Raw genomic sequence first — 21,545 nt, 5'->3', positions numbered from 1 at the left:
GTGTGTGTACTATTATACAGTATTTTGTATATTTATTATATAAAGTTAGATGTAATTTTGTAACAGCAAGTAAAGCCTTATTAGTTGAATCTTCAAATTTCATGCTAGCACAACAAAAATACTAGGCCAGTTTTCCAATTTGGAGTCTCCTACTATAGAACCCATGTGCATTTCTAGCAAACCCAAAGAACTCATGGTGTGAGTAAGTGAACATGTGATTGTGAGAAGTGTGTGATCATGACAATGGTGCAATCATCTCAAGGTGAACTTTCGCATCTGTTGCACATTTAGGCATTCGTCTCAACTGTAAGGTTTAGAAACACAGTTGGGCTCCTATACTGTAGCTAAAAGGCCATATATGAGAGAAGCTACAAAGGGCTTTTAAGTGATAATGGAAGGGTCCTGTACCCCTAGAATTAACAAAACAGAAAAGCATTCTAGAGTAGGGTGTTTTGGAAAAGGAAAAAAAAAAAGTGACTTTTGCGCTCGTGAAAAGTGCCAGATTGACAGCCCTGGAGACTGAACCCTTCTATTTATCCACAGAACAGGTACAGCACAGACAGCAGCACTGCAAGCTTCCCCACAGTGTCTCATCAATATGTCTCAACCCTGTTCTGGAGGAACCACCTATTGAGGTGAGAAGGTAGTTCAGTCTCTTCATGCCCAGTCAATCCTTGGCCTCTCTGCTGAGACTGCCAATAAGGATATCAACTAATGCTAATTATGATATGAGCCACTAAGAACCAGACTAAAATTATCAGTTTATTTTACATAGCTATTTGATGGTCATTCAGTGGCCTTTCTACTATATGTGACTCTCTCTTGTGGATATACACCAATAAATAATTGTAAAGTAGCAAGGCTTCGTTCTTTAATAACAAAGGGATATTTGAAAGAATAAGTATCTACGAATGAAAGAATCTTGTGTTGTTTGTTTTATTTATCTAATCATTGTTCTGGCTGTGGTTTTTGCAATCCACTACAGATCCAACACAGGGATTGGCAACCTTTGGCACATGGCCCACCACGGTAAGCCCCCTGGCTGGCTGGGCCAGTTTGTTTACCTGCCGCGTCCACAGATTCGACTGATCGCAGCTCCCACTGGCCACGGTTCGCCGCTCCAGGCCAATCGGGGCTGTGGGAAGCGGTGTGGGCCGAGGGATGTGCTGGCCACTGCTTCCTGCAGCCACCGTTTGCCTAGAGTGGCGAACTGCGGCCAGTGGGAGCTGCAATCAGCCGAACCTGTGGACACGGCAGGTAAACAAATCAGCCCGGCCCACCAGGGGGCTTACCCTGGCGGGCCACATGCTAAAGGTTGCTGATCCCTACTGTGACATCTTGTTATTGCTAGCCATAAGAAAGGACATTTAGGTTAAAAATGAATGAGAGTATGTGACCCAAAAGGGTTAAAGGCTGCATGTAAATAATTTTACTGCCCCTTTTTCCTCTACCACCTCGTATTTGTGGAGTAGCTATGAAAATCTTATGACATTAGGGATTTCCCTGCCACGAGGAGAAAACAGATTGTGTGTTTATGTACTATATTCATGTTTACCCTCAGGCTTTGAGATTCAATGTTTAATATACATAATTTTATTAACCATAATCCTTGTGTGTGATAAAACACTTCCAGCCACTCCCCTTTCCCTTGGGGCACAATAGCTTTCAATTAAGGTCCTTGTGAGCTAAATGTGGTATTTAGAGACTGATTCTTTAAAACTTCCCATTATCAGAAAATTATAGGCAATTTGGTTAGATAACATATTGTACAGCTTCATTTACTGGCTATAGTGGGATAGTACTTCATTGCAATAAAAAACAGAGGAAGTGATTTGAAATTTACAGAAGTAGGATAAAAGCTGAGTCTTTCACAAGCTCCAGAGATCAGCATCAGCAGCTATGAAGTTTGTTTACAAGATTCAGCCAAGCTTAGCTTTCCATCTTGTTTGTGACTTTGATGTGACTGTTTCAGCTGTGATGAATTTTTACTGAGGTAGGCAAGGCTCTCAATACAAATACTTCTGTCTTCTGTTTCAAATTAGCAAATGAAGCTGAGACAAGAGGATGGGGATAGGTTCTAGATTTGAGAGTTTTAATTTGCTAAATTTTAAATTGGTGTCTTGAGAATTAGCAGATCAGCAGTGGGCTAAGATTGGACTGTAATTAACTGAGAAAATGTGCTTTTGAGGGTGCACTTTATTTTGATATGTATTATTTGGTGAAGCAGCAAATTCTAGCTTGTAGCTTTCCTTCAAAATATAGGTATTCTCTTTGTATATGTACACACAGGCAGACACAGATGAGTGCGTGCACACACACACACACACACCAGAAGTCCAAGGATTTGTGGTGTACAGCTATTTAATAGCTGCCAACTTGTCTTACAAAGTTCCACTTAAATGAGGCATGATGGTTATTTGAATCCTTTGTCACCTAGTATGCAGAACTGCCAGGGTGTCTTCTCTGAATGTAGCCTGCCAGGTTAGCTACAGTTATTGTAATAATGCCTAATCGATTTCCCTGATCCTTCCCCCTGACTCATTCTCTTTCGTCTGCAGACCCACTCTGAAGAGAGACCATTCCAGTGTGAGGAATGCAAGGCTTTGTTCCGCACCCCATTCTCTCTGCAGAGACACCTACTAATACATAACAGTAAGTGCTAATTCAGAGAGGCAGAGGGCTTCATCAGTTCACATCACTGACTTGTGGGAGGAAATGCGCTGTTACACAGTACAAAATTAAAGTACATTCTCATTCTGTCTTGCTCCCGAATACACTAAATTATGTTCAGTTATTATAAAGTTCAACCCACAAGAGCCAGGAAATTCAATAAAGTCTGAAAGTTTACCCTTGACAACTCCTGCTGCACAACATGGAGGCTACAGATAATCCAGTGTTGTTCCGAAGTTCTTTGACAAAGGACTTCTGCATCTTCCAGATTAAGTAGTTGTATTACACCCATTTATAGATGGGGAACTGAAATCTTGAGAACTGAATGACTTGTTCAAGGTCACACATGAAGTCTGTGTCAGATTTGGGAACTCATGTTATAGCTTTTAAGTCCCAGTCCAGGCCCTTAGCCACAAACCAAGTCTTTCTGTCAGCAGCATAAATGCTAGCAGACTAGACAAGTCCCTATGTCCCCTTTTGGCCTACAAGCTGTGCCCTCTGGGACCTGTATCTAGTCTTCTCAGTCATTGTTAAGAGACCTTGCCTTGCTATGAAGTTTGGGGGCAGAGGTGCCCTCTTTACCTCTTCAGCAGAAGACAGGATTTAGTCACTTATGAGAGTCTTAATATCTTTTATATTTTGTTAAATGAGTTAATTAAAAATACCTTAATAAAAGTATATGGAAATTTCTCACGATTTTACTCCTAAGATCACTGTAGCTTAGCCAGAATGCTAAAAATATTTATTCAATATATATGTACTCCACTGCATAGAAAACCCTTTTTAAAACACTAATTTAGGGACTGATCTAAAGCCCATTGAAATAATTGTTTTCCATTGACTTCAGTGGGCCTTGTCTCCCCTCACCTCCAAAATATCCAAAAGTAGTAATGCACATTGAGTTAACAGGCTCTTGTGAATCTGTATTTAAAATGTATCTCTTGGTTCCCAGAGCTCAAAAATATTCAAAAATTCTTTTTGTTTTGTGCTTTAAACATCTTCAGGGGGGAAAAAGGAGAAAGCATACTTTTATCCCAAGTTTATTAAAATAAATGTTCTGGCTCCTGGCCTCAGTACCAACACTAATATATGTGTAAGGCAAACTTTTTACAGTTGTTACAACATCGCCTCTTCCTTTATAGTTCTTTATAACAGAAGTGCTGACAAACCCTTAGCAAAGTGAAAGTCATCACTATCATGTACCGAGTAAGAAATAGTTGAAATACAAGATAGTGGCTAAAACAAGGGTCCCTGTTGTTGTAAGAGCAGAGCTTGTGTTCCAGGTAAAGAACATTAAAACTCCAGCCCTTCTGACCTCATCCTGATATTCATTATGGCTATGGCCATGATTATGAGCCTGATATTTATTTAATAACTCAAAAATAACTGAGAATCATAGGCACTGTCATACTAGAGCAGGCCAGCGGTCCCTCTTCCAGCATTGAACTATGTGTGCTGCTTCTGAGGAAAGAGCAAAACAAAACCAAAAAAATCCCACCTACTGTTAGTTTTACAATGCTGTGTCATGGGGAAGGAATTGTGTGGGAAACTTCTTCCCCACTGAGCAGTAAATTCAGGAAAGCATGGAAAACTCAGAATTAAAGCTTAACCTCCATCATAAATTCCGTCTAAAATCAGTATGCAAATTGTACACCGTGTTGTTACTTTAAAAGTGGGGTACTCTGCAGGCAGTGGTATCTACTTAAACTTTTAAAAAATAATGTTAAATTAGCCCAAAAATAAATATATTTAATAAAAGAATGCCTAGAAGTACGGTTCCACTCTGAAAAGTGGACCTATGAAAAATGGTATCATGCATTATGATGATGATGATGATTATTATTTTTGCCTTTCAAGATCAAGATCAGATGTGTTTAGTTTAGAAGTAAAAGACTTCCCACTGTCCCCAACTGCCAGCTCTGCAAATTCAATCTGGATCTAAAAGTAAAGCTGAGTTCATCCCTGTTCTTGCATATCTCTGCAAGATTACTAGGTCCTGCATGCTAAATTATCAGGGTGGATTTTATTTAAATCATGATTTAAATCACTAGTCAGGAAGACTCAATTTAAGCATGGATTTCTACATAAAAATGTCAGCCAGGTCAACATGAGAAACATAAAATATTGGCTTCTACGGCTAACTCAATCGCCTTCACCTTCATTTTCCTGTTTGTTCATAATCTGGAAAAGAAAAACAAGCTTTCCTGCTTTTTCAGGTCCCAAATAATTTCTCAATTTGGAATGAATTAGTCCAAAGGAAGAAAATATTATTTCTACACCAGCAGAAGAAGCTGCTGCTATTAAGCAGCAGAGAATCCTGTGGCACCTTATAGACTAACAGATGTTTTGGAGCATGAGCTTTCGTGGGTGAATACCCACTTCATCAGATGAATCAGATTCAGACTAACACGGCTACCCCTCTGATACCTACTATTAAGAGAGATTATCACTTCAACAGTCTCTGAATCCAAGTGCTTAAGTGAATTCCACCAATTCACTGGTGTAACTTTCTTTAAAACATCATCAGCAAACACATATTTCTTGAATGGTTCACCCTTAGCTCTGAAGTTTATTATAGTTGGCATTATGGAGGGATGATTGCTGAATGTCCATGTCATAACCAACTCCTCTTCTTCAGCAGTTAAGGTTTGACCCTGGTACCGAGTATTGAGAATATTTGCAAGAAAATGAGCTGGAGATAGTGCTTGTCCCATTTGATTTTTTAATGCTTGTAATTTAACGCTGTCACTGCATATTTCTCTTTTTAAGATCTCACTCAGTTCCAAATTCAACAGCGTCAGCAATAAAACAGCTATTTCCGTGCATTTTGTTCAAGGCTACAGAAATAGGTTTCGAGATACTCAGCATGTGTTCAACATTTCTCTTAAGCCCGATGTTGAGAACTTTGGCTGTGACAGTGCCATCTATTTTTTCTCGATTTTGTTCACAAACAATTTTGTTCACAACCAATTTTTTTCACGATTTTGTTCATCAGATTAGGCCAGTTCTTGATCTAGTGCTCAAAACAGTCCACTACAGAGTTCCATCGCACATCTTGTGGGAGAATTAACTTGGTTCCTCCCACTTTTTTCAGAGCAGCTGCTGCAAAGTGGTTGTTACGGAAGTATTTTGCAATTTCAACAACATTAGCCTTTTTTTTTTTCCTGTAACAATGAAGTCTTTGGCTAGGAGGTGCATCAAATAGGCACTGCAACCGTATGTTATTATCTCGGGACTCTCTCCTAAATAATTTCTCCTAATCTTGGATATATTTGCAGCATTATCTGTGACGAAGCTGCGTATGAGACATTTGAATTTTTTTTCACAGTTTGTTACAGCTTTTACTGCCACTTTTTGTAAGTATTCTGCTGTGTGTGCATTTCCTGATGTATCAATTGTTTCTGTAAGGAAGGAAGACTTTCCCTTCTTTTGTGTTCTCTCTCTCTCTCTCACACACACACACACACCACACACACACACGATCATTGTGTAATTTTTTCATCAATTACCTCTTTTTGTAATCTGCTGGTTCTTATCACAAACTTATCTATGGTGGTTTCTGGATGATGGTGATTTTTTTTTTCTTTTTGCTGCATGTGATATATTGTGGCTATATGACATACATAATGTGACTGAAACACTATCATTGGCAGATAACTCTGAAACTATAGAAAATGATGGTGATCTTGAAGGTGGATAGTCTTCAGAATCCTGTATCTTGAGGATAAATTCTCCTAAACAAAATAAGTCAATGCAGTTATTATTACCGTACTGCTTGTTTAGTATTACTGATTGCATTCACTGACACTCAGTACTGCTTTAAAGGTGAAATTGTAAAAGGAAGATCTGCCTATTTCAGCTATTTATTTTTTATCACAACTGCATCTAAAATGATAGTACCATAGAGTAACAACTATATTTTTCGCTCAAACATGAGAATGTAAGACTAGTCCAGAAGGAAGACAGGCAGTCCTTAAGAAAGAAATATGAAATAAAAAAGTTTATCAACCTGACGATCCTGCATGTTCAAAAATGTTTCATCATCTTCAGTGCAGCTTCCTCCTGAGAAGGAACGCGTCTCATGATGTTGTTTTATTCGGGCAACCAGGCATTGCATTTCTTTGTTGCACTGTTTGCATTTTGCACACCTGCCTGTCATACCCACAGGTAGAGGAACTTCATTTAAAATATTCCCAAACTGGGTCTCTTTCACAGCCTGATGCCATTATAGATTTTCCCTTCTAGTGAGATAATGGTATGGTAGATCTCAAATCAATGAAGGCTACACTCAGAAAAACCTCAAGACTTCTGGAATATGCTGCTCAAACAGTTTCTCTTTTGTTTCTACTGCTTTGTCCCTCCCTTCTCACATTTATCTCGACTTCTTCTCCTTGTCCAGATGTATTCTGCTCCCCCTCCCCCATTCCTTCTAGTCATTGAACTTTTTGAAACTTTTCACTTTTAGAGAGAGGTAAGGGATTGACACTGTGTACACAAATTTGTAGAGGGACAATAAGGTTGATGTCTGTTATTTCTCACCTCTATATACTATTTATTTATTTAAAAACATTTTTGCTGTTAACAGGCATGTTATCTCTGGAGACACAAATCCATAGTTTGAGAACTGCAAAACTAAGCATCTCTGATGGTATCTTCTAGACTAAGCACTGAGTCCCATTGGGTAGATAGAAAGATTAACCTAAATAATTTATACAGAAGCCCCAGGAACCCTATAAAATTGGGTCCCTAATCCATGAACTATTGTAACTCATTGACAAAACTGTTCTTAAACATTACATGAATATATTGTCTCATACTATAGAATTAGAATTTATAATCCCTATTCCATGATGAGACATTATAGGTTAAAGATATATCTTAATTAAAACTATCTTTAAATAGGCTTTTTCCTCAAAGAGCATTTTTTTCAAAAAAATCTGATTTAAATAAAAAAAATCAGATTTTTTTTTTAAATCATTGATTTTTATCCACTCTGTAAATTATGCTCTCACTAACATTTGTGCAACCCTTTTGACTTCAACAGATTTACTCCAATGTAATTTATAGATTTTAGAAACAATTCTGTTGATAATACATGAGAGAGAATATAATCCGTGTTATGCACCTCAGAACCAACAAGAATTAAAGAGTGAACACTTACTTTGGTTATTAAAATAAGCAAGTAGGACTCTAAATACGTACATATGTAAGAAGAGCCACTGAGTAAGAAGACCTGATTTTTACATACTCACTTTCCAGAGTACAAAACTACACATATAAAAACATCATAATAATAAAAAATTAAAAAGCTCGTGCTACTGTGTCCAGCAGCAGAATTTGTAGGAGTGAAAGTTGGGGAAAGCTTCTCTCCAAAAAACAGAGTGAGGCCTATGTTCCTTATAATCTGTACCAGAAGGAGAGCACAGAAATGAGCGGAGCAAAGGCCATGAGGCATGATTCCCATGTAAGCCATTCAACACGATCAGTACATCTGGGAGAAAGACATTTTTGGGTATATTATATCAGTGCTCCATTGGGTCCCTGTTTTGTTTTTGAATGCAATTATAGGTACAGATTTTGCATGTTAAGCTCTGCAGTTTGGGTTCTAACTGTGTGAGAAACACTCCCCTCCCTGTGCACTGTCACAAGAAAGTCAGATGCATTTTCACTTTTATTCTCTAGCTTTGACTGTCTGGGCTAAAGGCAGAAAATTTTGATTAATATGTTTTTAATTTTAAAATTGATTTCCCCTCAATCCAACAGAGCCAAAATCTGTTGACTTGAAAATAGAGACTGGAAATACTTTCTCTGTTTTGTATGTATGAAGTGATTTTTTTTTTCAATAGCTCTAGAGCAGTAGTTCTCAAACTTGTTCCACTGCTTGTGCAGGGAAAGCCCCTGGCGGGCCGGGTTGGTTTGTTTACCTGCCGCATCCGCGGGTTCGGCCGATCATGGCTCCCACTGGCTGCGGTTTGCTGCTCCAGACATATAGGAGCTGCTGGACCTCAGTTCGCTCCGCCACGTCCAGCAGCTCCCTTTGGCCTGGAGCAGTGAACCGCGGCCACTGGGAGCTGTGATCGGCCAAACTTACGGACGTGGCAGGTTAACAAACTGGCCCGACCCGCCAGGGGCTTTCCCTGCAGAAGTGGTGGAACAAGTTTGGGAACCGCTGCTCTAGAGCAGAAGTAGTAGGTGGAAGAAATTTGGCGGAGAGATTGTCCATAGGCTGCAGACATGCTTCACAGTAGTCTAGTGAAAATCGGTTGTGATTTATCAAAGTAATGAGGTGTTATAAAATATGCTTTGTGTACTGTAAAAATATGTACTATGCACTGTGGATTTTGTAATGCAATCTTTTCAAAAGTACCTAAGGGATACATCCGATCTGAAAATCAGTTATACTAGTGCTCCTAAGTCCTGTAGGGGCTTTTGAAAATCTCCTCCATAACTGTCTACCGATGTTCTATTGCTTTGGTGCAGGAGTATGTTGGTTAGGAGAGTTTTCCTGTGTCTTTTCTGTGAATAATGAAGGTGTGTTGTGAGGCTAAATTGATTACTAAAGTAGAGAAAAGTTTCTAAAGAAAGGAGAAATTACCTATTCAGTACAGTGTTTGGATGGCATATAGTTAATGAGGTATGGGGCCACGCACTGAATAATTAGGCTTAGAAAAAAATATTCAATAACTTCTTTGTTCACTGAGAGCTATCCATCTTGTACATTCTGGCTCTTACTCTGCATAACACTTGAAAATATGTGCTTAACTTTAAGCTTGTAAGTAGACCCATTGACTTTTGTGTGCTTAAGTGCTTTACTGGATTGAGGTGAATACATAGCACCTTAGAGGATCCATTAAGGTCTTTTGGAGAAAAAAAAGTACATAGTCCATGCAGTTAAAGACTGTATCATAAAGTGTGCACGCAAAGGGACAGAGTTAAAGTTTTGTCTGCAGCCTCAGTTTTGGCATTTCTAACTTTTGGGTGCTTCACTTTAGAACATTAATACTTTTTAAAAATGGAATTTGTTTTTTGTTATAGAATTGTTATATCATTGTGAAAATACAAAACTGAAGCTGACTAGAGTGATTACAATTAAGTGTTTTCAGTATTTTTTCTTTAATGAAGCAGTAAGAGCTTGCAGATTACTTTAATCAGAATAACAACAAGGAGTCTGGTGGTACCTTAAAGACTGAGAGATTTATTTGGGCATAAGCTTTCATGGGTAACAAAAAGCCAAATAAAAAGCCAAATAAATCTCTCAGTCTTTAAGGTACCCAAATGAATCTCTCAGTCTGTAAGGTACCACCAGACTCCTTGTTGTTTTTGTGGATCCAGACTAACACGACTACCCCTCTGATATTTAATCAGAATGTTAACTGACTTCACTTGCACTTAACACAGGGAGATGTTACTAAAGGAAAAGGATTCCAAAAGAGATATCAGGCCATGAGTTTTAAAGGTTGAGAATGAAGAATTTCATTAAATATTTTGGTGCAGTTTTGGTATAAAATCTTGTCTCCAATTGCCTCAGATGATGGTGCTTTTGCTCCCAATTGCAAATTAAATACATTTTTTATGATTGATGTTATTGAGGCTGAACCATTAAAAGAAGTTCTAATCTTTACTGGCTCGATGGGTTGGATAATACTGCTTAGCAGAAGAGAATAGGTACAAGATCTATTTCCATGACAAGTAGAGTCTGTTATGAGTGAGGACTGTTGCTAATGGAAAAATGAAATGTTTCATTTACAATAGTTATGTTTTTCAATAGTAATGTCAGTGAGAGGTGGATTCATTTGGTGTCATCAACGTAAAGTTATGCAATAAGGAAATGAGTATTTCAGCACCATTGGCATGTACTATCAGATTGGTCTTTACCCAAAGGCCATTGAAGCAAACAGGAGTCTTTCCATTCATTGGCCTTTGGTCTTAGCCAAGAATGCACAAGGAAGATGGAACCCAGTGGAACTGAGATGGCTGTATTGTCTAATAAATGGTATTGAGAAAGTATCCCTGCTAGGGTTCAGGAGCCTGGCAGAGCAAAAGACTGGATTGGGAAGTGAGAGGTCCAGGGGATAATGACTTCCTTGGACTTTCTTTTCACTTTGACTGCTCTTTGTTTTTTATTCAAGTGCATGGAAGTTACCTCAGGACAGATGCACCTTGATTTCCTGTTTTTACCAAGATTCTGTGGGCCTATAGATATTTTAAATATGAAGGGGTTCTGAATGAATTTCAATTTACAGATCAATACATAATAATATATTTAGCAGGAACCTGAAATTCACTTCTATATTTAAGGTAATAAGAACAGTAAGATTTTGTAACTGTTTACCTCCAGTTTCACCTTCTTGGATTTTCTTGTAAATTCTGTGTAGATTTTCATAATATGATACTTCCTCTCCTTTATTTTCTTTTCTTGATGACAAAATATCATCACTGGCATCTGAGTTAGCATTCATGGAAATGAATGAGGCAGTTCTAATCTCAAAGCTATTGTTAAGGATTCTTTGCAAACTCAAGCAGGCATCTCTGCATCAGTTATATACACTTATCATTTTGAAATTTTTCTTTGCGACCATAATAGCTAGAGACTTGCGGTGTTGGGTGTGCTGCTTTTTCAGATTAGATATAAACCCAAAGGTCCTGACCACTTGTGGTCATTCAAAATCATTCACTTTCGGCAAGGGTAGAGAGGTTAATCCCAACTTCCTGGCTAAATTATTTGGGTGATGACATTCTGCTTTCTTAAATTGAAATTTATATTGGATGTGGTGTTCTTTCACTTGTTCCAGGGACATGTCAGTACAACTTCCTCCATGTGACAGATTTATGCACCATGTTCCTTTTCTCAAGAGACTAGAGAGTTAACATGATTCCTGACATTGGTTGGTGTGTTTACACCTTGCTTTTCTATTTTATTAGGTGAGAGGACCTTCAAGTGTGATCACTGTGATGCTACTTTCAAAAGGAAGGACACGTTAAATGTTCACATCCAAGTTGTGCATGATGGACATAAAAAATATAAATGTGATCTGTGTGACAAAGCCTTTGTTACACCTTCTGTGCTTAAGAGTCATAAAAAAGTGAGTATAATCAACTCCCCTGCATTTTCATTCATTTCCTTGTTTGTTTACCCTCAAGACTGTGACATAACATAATATCACTCGATGTTTTTTTCAGTAAAGAGATATCAGTTATTATTAACAAGAACAAACATAATGTATTGAAATAAGCAAACTGGGGTTGCTGGTGGCATCCAGAGTTTAGAAGGTTCATAGGTAAAAGTCCTTTCTAAACACTCCAGCATTGGGTGTGTAGCAGAGGTGACTTGTTGCACTGCTCTTACAGCACTCCTATCTACCAGTCCATAGAGCGGCATTGGTGTCAGCTTTAGAAGAGGCCACTTGCTCACCTTCCTGGCCAGAGGTAAGGTGTCAACTTAAGTAGATGTTAATAGGGGTGAATGTGGAGAAAATAACTGAACAAAATGACTAGCCACAATAAATGATCTCCAGTGCTGCCATCAAATGTAGAATATGAGAGAATCTGCTAAAAAAAACATTGTGTATGTGTTCTTAACTTTACAGTTTGAATTGGCGCGCGCGCATGTGTGTGTATGAATAAAACACAAATCCTTAACCTTTTTTTATAGATTAATAGCAAAACCAAGTGTAATTGCGGTATTTATGTACAGCAATTTAAGCATGAGACTATATGAAGCACTGATTCTTTACATTATCATTAGGTTCCTACCAAATTCACGGTCCATTGTGGTCAATTTCACAGTCATAGGATTTTTAAAATAGTAAATTTCATGTTTTCAGCTTAAATCTGAAATTTTGTGGTGGTGTAATCATAGGGGTCCTGACCCAAAAAGGAATTCGTGGGGGAGAGGGGGGGTAGGATCGTGTCACAAGGCTATTGTAGGGTGAGGTTGAGGTACTGCTACCCTTCTGTAGTGCAGCTGGCGGTGGTGCTGCCTTCAGAGCTGGGCAGCTGGAGAGCAGCTGGCTGGGAGCCCAGCTCTGAAGGCAGAGCCGCTGCCAGTAGCAGTGCAGAAGTAAGGATGGCATGGTATGGTATTGCCACCCTTACTTCTGTGCTGCTGCCTGCAGTGCTGGGCTCTCATTCAGTAGCCGCCACTCTCTGGCTGCCCAGCTCTGAAGGCAGCGTAGAAATAAGGGTGGCAATTCCATGACCCCCCTAAAATAACCTTGTGACCCCCCCTGCAACTCCCTTTTGGGTCAGGACCCCCAATTTGAGAAATCTTGGTCTCCTCTGGGAAATCTGTATAGTATAGGGTAAAAGGACACAAAAGACCAGATTTCACGGTCCGTGACATGTTTTTCATATCTGTGAGTTTGGTAGAGCCCTAATTATCATGCAAGTGAGTTTAGCATTGAGGGTGCTTATAAAGACTAACTACAAAAGGGAATTTAAAGTTTGTTGCCACTCTGTTCTTATGTTGTCTTATGGTCAGTGCTTGTGTATGTGTTAGCACCTACCTTTCAGCCCACCGCATAGCCTGGGCTTGATCTTGGACCTCTGAATTCTTGAACATAGTGGACGGCATCATCATCTTAGCTTTGTATGGCACCAAGCACACAGTCACAGATTACAAATAGTAATGGGGCCAGGTTAAGGATAGAAAGGATTTTATTTATTTATTTATTTATTACAGTTTTAACCTTTACTTAAATATACAGGGAAACCCCACTATAACACGCCCCACAATAACGTGAATTCGGATATAAGGTGATCATGAGGTGGCTCCGGCCGCCCCAAGCAAAAAAAAAAAAAAAAAAGTGGCTGGAGCACCGCAGAAGTGCAAAAAAGAAAAGAAAATTAAAAAAATGGCCAGAGCACCGCCAAAGCGCAAAAAAGAAAGAAACTGCCAGAGCACCACTGAAGTGCCAAAAAACTTTGAAAACTGGTAGATGATGGGTGTCGTATGTTTAAGCTTTTCAACAGCTTGGAGTTTGGAGAATTCTTGTTCCTTTCCCACATTTTATCTTTGCTTAGTTCTTGCTCATGTTTCTTGTTCATTTTCCTTCTGCTCCATCTCTCCCTCTTTTTGGGATGTTCAAAGGACTAGGGCATAGGCAGTTGGCCTAATGGTCACAGCTGGGCTGGTGTCCACAAGTCAAGGATGGCCATGAAGTGTAGTCAGCAAGCAGGGATCAGAGTAATTGCTAGAGGCAGGATTGATAAGTGAGAGTCAGGGTTATGGTCAGGCTGGGTCAGAGACTGGAGATCAGAAAGCAAGATGAGATCTGAAGTTATAGCAGGCCAGAAGTCTGTGCAGCTGTCTGGGCAACTTTCTGGGAAACCTCCAGGGTTAAATAGTGGGCAGGGCCAATCAGAAGACCACAGGATGCTATCACTAGAGCTCCTTTAGGCTCCACAGGAAGTACCATCCAGTCTCCACAGCACTTCTCGGACATGGCTCTCTATGGCCTCCTGCTGGCAATGTGGGAATGTCAGTTGTCCCCGGCTCTGCAAACCTGGGTTCTAGTTCCATGGAGTCTCACAGGATGTGACTCTTTAGGGTGTGCCTATCAAACATTAAATACTTTGGCCAGCCCTATCCCCTCAAGAAAATGGATGCTAGATTTTTGTGAAAAAACGTTAGCCAATTTCACCCAGTGCTTATTAGTATAGTATGTGTGTGTGGTTTTTTTTATGCTTTTGTGTTGATACTGGTTTATAGTAAGTTGGTTATGATTACTAAATGAGGCTTGTTTGCTGAAAGCTTCACTTGTAATTTTCTGTATTAGAGCATATTAAAATAGTAGAATAAGATATTAATTCTTTGGTACAATGATGATCTGCTCATCCTCCGACAAATATCATCATGCTCATCAAATGGCTATTTAATTAGATTTTTGTTTGAAACTGCACTACTTTGAGATACCACAACAAAATGGATTGCTTTCAATATTTGATTTTTTAATTAGTAATGATATGTTGAGTAAACAAAGTACATTAAAATTGTTGTCTCCTTCTCATCAAGAAAATCAAGTTTGTTTTACAATCTATATATTGATTTTTAACCGCAGTAATACAGAGTGTAAAAACTAAAAATAATCTAAGTATTTTTTTTTCAATTTTTTCTTTCCGTTTTAATAAATGAGACAGGAAATGTGTGGAAAAAGCATTTGTGACCCCTCTCATCTACCACGTATCATCAGGGTTGTCATAAACAGATAGCTAAGGGTTAATGTCTCTTTCACCTGTAAAGGGTTAACAAACAAAACCTGACCAGAGGACCAATCAGGAGACAAGATACTTTCAAATCTGGGTGGAGGGAAGCTTGTGTGTGTGTTCTTTGTTCTTTGTCGGTTGTCTCTCTGGGTTCTGAGAGTGACCACAAGTACCTACAGGCTCCCTAATCTTCTGTTCCAATTTTGTAAGTACAAAGGTAGAAAGGCGGTTTAGTCTTTTTAACTGGTTTTCTTTATTTGCAAATGTGTATCTGGCTGGTAGAGTTTTAATGTGTGTTTGGCTGAAAGTATTTTAAATTGTATTTCTGCTGGAGGAGGCTTTTTCTCTAGTTTCTATAAGCTGAAAGACCCTGTAATATTCCATCTTGAATTTAAGGTGATTATCTTTATTCTCTTTTTTTTTTTATTAAACTTTCTTTTTAAAGACCTAATTGATTTTTTACCCCTTGTTAATGCTAAGGTATTGAGTCTGTACTCACCAGGGACTTGGTGGAAGGGGGGAGGGGAAAGGTAAATTTCCTCTTGTTTTAGATTCACGGAGCTTGAATCTGTATTGCCTCTGGGTGAGGGGAAGAGGGGAGAGGTGGAAGTGGAATCCCTCTGTTTTAAGATTCAAGGAATTTGAATCACTGTCTATCTCTCCAGGATACCCAGGGAGGAAAAGCCGGGGAGTGGGGGAGAAGGGGGAGGAGAAACCTGATTTCTCTGTATTGTGATTCAAGGAGTTTGAAGCACGGTGATCTCCTGGTGTACCCAGTGCGGGAAAGATCTAGGAGGAAGAAAGGAGGGGGAAGGAAAATGGTTTATTCCCCTTTGTTGTGAGACTCAAGGAATTTGGATCTTGGCTTCCAAATCTGTAGCGCAGTTGCCTCTCGCGTTTGTATACCTCCAAACGCTAGTAGGACCCATTATAAAATATACGACCATTCTCATCCATTTTTTAAGTGCTCGATCTCATCCGCTAGTGTCCGTAAGTCACCCATCTAGACCCCCATCAAACAAAAGGCTTTGTTTTGTTTGCCATTGTGAGAAAGGCAGGAAGACCCACAGGTGAGGTGTTAACCCAAATGTGTTCTTCATGGCAAGCTAACACCATTTCCTATAACCCACCCATGCAATAGTTTTGCGCATTCCATAAGGCATTGTAAGACCCAAACCCAAAATTCCACTCAGCTACATGCACTTGAGATAGTTACCTTGCAGCACAGTGCTCCATTGTCGATGCAAGCCCTGCTTATTGTAGAGGATGCCACTCCGTTACACAACAAGCAATGAGTGCTGGACATGCAAGATATCGACTTGCTAATAGGAGGCTTCAGGGATTGACTTACAATAAGTGACTAATTAGAGCTCCATGTATAATGGGACAATAAGGAGATCAAATAATAAGCCGCCTGGACATCTGCAAAGATCCCTGCAAGTGTAAACCATGACATAGCTATTCCGTACCCTCTCATAACCCTGACTTGTGATAGATCTCCCCCGGTACTGAACGGTTTCATAAGCATAAGGTATAGCCGCGTAAATATACATCGGGAACAGCATGAAACTAGGGAATTAGCCAATACTCTAGTAGACCATATTCTAATTAATCTTCTAAGGTGAGACACACATATAAGGAGAACCTGATTTCTCTGTATTTGATTTCCAAAGGAGTTTGAAGCACGGTGATCTCCTGGTTACCCAGTGCGGAAAGATTAGGAGGAAGAAAGGAGGGGAAGGGAAAATGGTTTATTCCGCCTTGTTTGTGAGACTCACACGGAATTTGGATGTCTTGGGGTCCCCACCGGAAGTTTTTCGCGGGGGGACCCAGAGTGCCAAAATCACTAGATATTTTTTTGGGTGGTGTCAGCGTTATCAGATCAGCTTATCAGATCTAAGCTGGTAATTAAGCTTAGAGAAATTCATGCTGGTACCCCAATTTTTTGGACTCTAAGGTTCAGATTGGGGAAAGATACCATGACAAGGGTTGTGTGTGATTTTTTTGTTTTGTTTTGTTTTTTTGAGAGTACAGGAAAAATTTATTTTTAAAATAAGATTGTCATGGAATACTACAAAAATAGCAGAATCCACCTATAAAAAGATGTGCCTACAAGGGTTACAGGGATAGTTCATACTGCCACTGTCCAATCCTTTATGCATGTGGTTGTTCTCAGACTGGAAACCTTGATCCCTTTTATAGGTACTGTTTAATTGCATAGAGAGTTTGAGGGTAGATCAAAGTTGAACGACTTTATTCTCTCTAATATATGCTATTATGTCTAAATGTATAGAAATATTTTCTAAAAGGAAGATTATAAACAATAAATATTTAATACTTTAAATCCTATTAATTTAATAATAAAGTTAATAAATTAATATACTTTATATTATATAATAAATATTATTTATGTAAACAAACAATCTAAGGAACAAACAGAAGGGTCTTTAAAAAAACATTTCTGGGGACACTGTTTACCTAAAACACAGTGAGCATATGTTTGTAGCTGTAGTTATGAAAATGTGAACTTGCCCTTAACGGTGTCAAAACTTAATGGAGGAAATAAGTCATTCCTATTAGTTATACACACTGCTAAAAGTTTCTTGGGATAACCTGACCAATCCATTTCTTTCCTTAATCAGCCCTTGTGTCTAGTATTATGCTTTGAAAGAATGTTACTCCTTGATATGCTCAGTAGGACTGATGAGTGATGGAACTCTAGTCCCTCTTCCAGGAAGTGACTTCTGAGTTTTGGGTTCTCAACAAAACAATGTCACCACATCCTTTCTTGAGCTGTGGGCAAATACAGTATCTCAGTTGTCTTCTTTTCAACTGGTTTCTTCCTGTTTGTTACCCAAGCAGAACCTCAGACTTGCAATTCTGTCGTGGCAAAACAATATCATTCAGAACGTTCTTTAATTTGTAGGTCTTATGCCAGCTCTTTTTCTTTAATTTTGTACATATGCAGTACTGGCTAGAGCGAGGCACGTTGTAAGCATTTGTTCATGTAGACCTGCCTTGTCACACTGTGCACTTCTATATATGACCTACAACATCTCTGCTTTCCAGTACTAAGCAGTTTTCAGATGAAAATGGGCATCCTGCAAACTATGGAATTGTTTTGTTTTGTGTAACTAATTCCCTTTTAAAGGCTAGAAAAAGCTGCGAAACTCCTTTTCACCCATGACTGATCTCAGACATGGTTTGAACACAGGAGTCCAAAAGTGAATAGCTATTGTAGAAATATATTGTGCTACTTAGCTATTCCTTTCTTATGTCTGTTGTAACTGTTTACAAATGATCAGTCATTTCTTTATTAAGGGCCCCATGCAGGAAGGTGCTGAACCACTTAACTCCTACTGGAATGAGTAAGAGACAAGGCCACTTACCAAATCTCAGGATCCTGGCCTAAAAAAGATGCCTTTGTGACTGTTTTTGAAGCTTTTGGTTTATTTTCTATTAATTTTTCTATTAAAAGATTAATTTTAATTTCAAATGCATCTCTTCAACACCAATCTGAAGTCCTTTATTAAGTCTTTTTACAGGCAAATCTCCTATTGAAGTTCATAGGAGCTTTGCTTGTGTAAGACCTGAGAAGTGACTTCAGAATCAGACCCTATTCTATGGTGTGTATCTTTCTGTTTTTGAGTTTGTTATACCTTCATTTTAAAATAGCTGAGATGGCAAGTAGTATAGAATTCTGATCCTCACATTAATATGGTTTGTGGAAAAAATGGAAAATGTTAAGGATGTAAATATAGCATGCAAAATATCTCATGTACTTAAGAGATAATGGCATCTGTTTCTTTTAATTGCTTTTAACTGAATTTCTGAAGCTGCAAAAACATTTCAGAGATGTGCTAATGATGATAGAATTTAATTAATCTTAATTCTTATATTTTCAAAGTTTGAATGAAATGGTAATATTTGCTCCTTCTTTGATGAATATGAATCTCTTCTGGTATATTGGTGCATGTAGATTTGAATCCGTAATTTATATAAGAACTCCTGATACTAACTATATAGTGATCAATGTCATGGGAATACTTATATATGGTGCACATACACACACTTTTATATATTTGTGTGTGTGTGTGTGTGTATTTATATATATATATAATATACACGCACACAGAGCCATAATTATATATGAGTCAACATTTTGAAAAATGGCTTCTAATTTTGTGGGCACAATCCTATGACCCTCCTCAAAAGATACAGTTTGTGGTTGCAAAACCAGTTGCTTTGTGTGCAAATCTGAGAGATATCTGTCTATTCAGCTTGTGCTTATGCAGATGTTTGAAGTAATTGTGTCTTTTATGGGTGCAATTAACGGTAATGAAAACTGTTGGTAAAAATTTACAGCATTGATGTCCAATGGAAGATATTTCTCATAGTTTGCATGTAGCATTTGTTTTAAAAGCACATTAAATCCTTTATCTGAGAAATATAAATGCTATTGTCAAACCAAGGTCACTGGATGATGATTTTTGTGTATGTGCGCAACGTTGGTCTAATTATGCAGGGGAAAATCCTGGAAGGTCTACCAAGTGATAGCCAGCAAAAACACTATATGAGATTTTAAGAGGTTACATAATAATTAGACACGGACTAAGCCCTTTGTCTAAAAATACCTTCCCGGACGGAGCCCCTTGAACTTTGAGGCAAGTCCGATCTGAATCTAGATCCAAACTTAAGCCCATCTCTAATAATAACTTTGTAACTGTTACTTGGTGAATAAAGTCCTTGTGACAGCTGTACATCACTCTACAAAGCAGCCAGGACGTTAAGGCCCAATATCCCCAAAGAGAACCGTTGTCCTAACTATAAATCTCCCCCATCTAAACTAGTCCTTTACCTTCTGAAGAACTGGGTTGATATGAAAGAGTGTCTGTCTTATTGTTATCACTAAGTACTCTATGTATCATAAAATAGAAAATTGTGTAAGAGTCAAACAGCTAAATTCTAAAGTTTTTACTTATTCCTCACACTGCCAAATATTCCTTTGAAGTCAATGGAGTTTTGCTGCAGTAAGGACTGAGTGAGAACTTCAGGGCATTTGACCTGTAATTTTAACAGTTTTTATTGTTCAAAAAATTTTAAAAACACACTCTCATTTTAACCCCAGATGACACTGAGAAGTTAGATCTAAGAAGCCAAGTTAGTCTCAATGAAGAGACTTAATTGTTCTTTTCATCCATGTGCATTAGTCACACAAACTTGCATGGAGAGTTGATCCATAGTGTATCTAAGATTAAGGATGCAGGGCTTTTTGGGTTTTTTTTTTAATGCTTTCCTATTAATTTTCTCTTTTCCTTGTTACGATTCATCCTTAGAAGGCTCTCTCAAGATCTGAGGATCATAAATATCAAATTGAGTTATTGTCAGGTTCTGTATAAACAAATACCAGACTTTAAACTTTATATATAAATTAAAAACCAGATAACTAATTTTTATTTTAAAAAATGAGACGTACTTGTCCTTTATTTCATTGGTCCCTTTGGTTCATTCTCTATTGTAACCACTACCATTTTGTGCTGCTATTACAAATAAGACTGGCCATGTATTTGAGCAACCAAGAACTCCTGCGGAAGTTATGTATTGCTTCAGGGAATCCTGTGATTTTTGGTTCTTCGGAATGAATTAGTAGTTGTCTATCTGGAATCCCCCTAATGTTGCCATAAAAGATACATAAAACTTCTAAACAACCTTTATCCTAATCAAGATGGATTTAACATTCATATCCCTGGCATCATGGAATGAAAAGTGCGTGTTTGTTGGATTTTGAAATTGTATCCCATTTACTTTAACTGCGACTACAGTATAATGCATACCATGTGAGTTAAGGTATTTACTGAAGAATAAAGAATGTATAACTTTATAATGGCTGAGTATTTTTCAATCAAAATGAGAATCAATTTCCTGACCTGTGAAGAATTAAATGCAAAGTTTTAAAAACTGAATTTGTCAGTGGGATGAATGGTCTAGTAATCTCACCTCTGCTATCCCATTTGAAATACAGTCAGTAATCCTAAATGAAGAATATTAATGTTTTTTCAAACAACTCCCCGGAGATGGGTAGACACCATCCTGTGTGTATACAATTCAGTAGACAAATAAATCTTTATTCAGAAAAGAAGGCTAGAGGTAGCCCTGAGATGGGAATTGCTGTTTCCCAGTGTTGAGGTTATTTTTGAGATAACATGATGATGCTCCCATTGTAACTGCTAGGTAGAATCCCTTTTAATTCCAAGAAGTTTCACATTTGTTCAAATGGTTCAGCTTTTCATTGTGGGAAGAGAATCAGTTTGAGCTTATTGAATGTTTTCTGCTTTTTCACAATTAATATTTTGATGTTACCTTTTATTTTTGTATTGAAAACATTTTTGTCCGGATATTCGTGATGATATGAGTAGTAAATACACAGTTTTGACACAAGTACAGTCAAATAACTTCAAATGACTAATTGTTACCATCAGTAATTTCTAAAGTAAAAAATAAAATAAGGACCAGATTTTGACATCCTTACTGTCTTTGAGTAGTACCTTCCATCATGAGTAGTTGCATTCAGTGTGCTTATGTGTGGAGTAAGTTGCTGTAAATCAATCTGTGCTGTTAGTTTCAGCAACATAGAATGTTTAGAACCAAATGGGAGAGCATCTCTTCCAGGT

The 21,545-nt window shown here is 38.2% G+C and overlaps 1 protein-coding gene across 7 annotated transcripts in view; it reads left to right on the top strand.

Annotated features, from left to right (window-relative positions):
- The window catches only part of PRDM5 (PR/SET domain 5), a 152,648-nt gene that overhangs the window by 66,636 nt on the left and 64,467 nt on the right, over window positions 1-21,545 (top strand). For 3 of the 7 annotated variants that reach the window (XM_032762538.2, XM_032762539.2, XM_032762547.2), the window contains 4 exons: window positions 549-635; window positions 2,559-2,652; window positions 11,593-11,753; window positions 12,019-12,096. In XM_032762538.2, the coding sequence (XP_032618429.1) occupies window positions 549-635; window positions 2,559-2,652; window positions 11,593-11,753; window positions 12,019-12,096 (420 nt within the window). Of the gene's footprint in view, window positions 1-543; window positions 636-2,558; window positions 2,653-11,592; window positions 11,754-12,018; window positions 12,097-21,545 lie in introns of all 7 variants that reach the window. The other 4 variants (XM_032762543.2, XM_032762542.2, XM_032762541.2 and 1 more) reach the window with 4 other exon arrangements.

This window comes from Chelonoidis abingdonii, chromosome 5, assembly GCF_003597395.2.
Source record: "Chelonoidis abingdonii isolate Lonesome George chromosome 5, CheloAbing_2.0, whole genome shotgun sequence".
NCBI lineage: Eukaryota > Metazoa > Chordata > Testudines > Testudinidae > Chelonoidis > Chelonoidis abingdonii.
The sequence above is the reverse complement of the archived record's forward strand: the minus strand, read 5'-3'. Positions and strand labels throughout refer to the sequence as shown.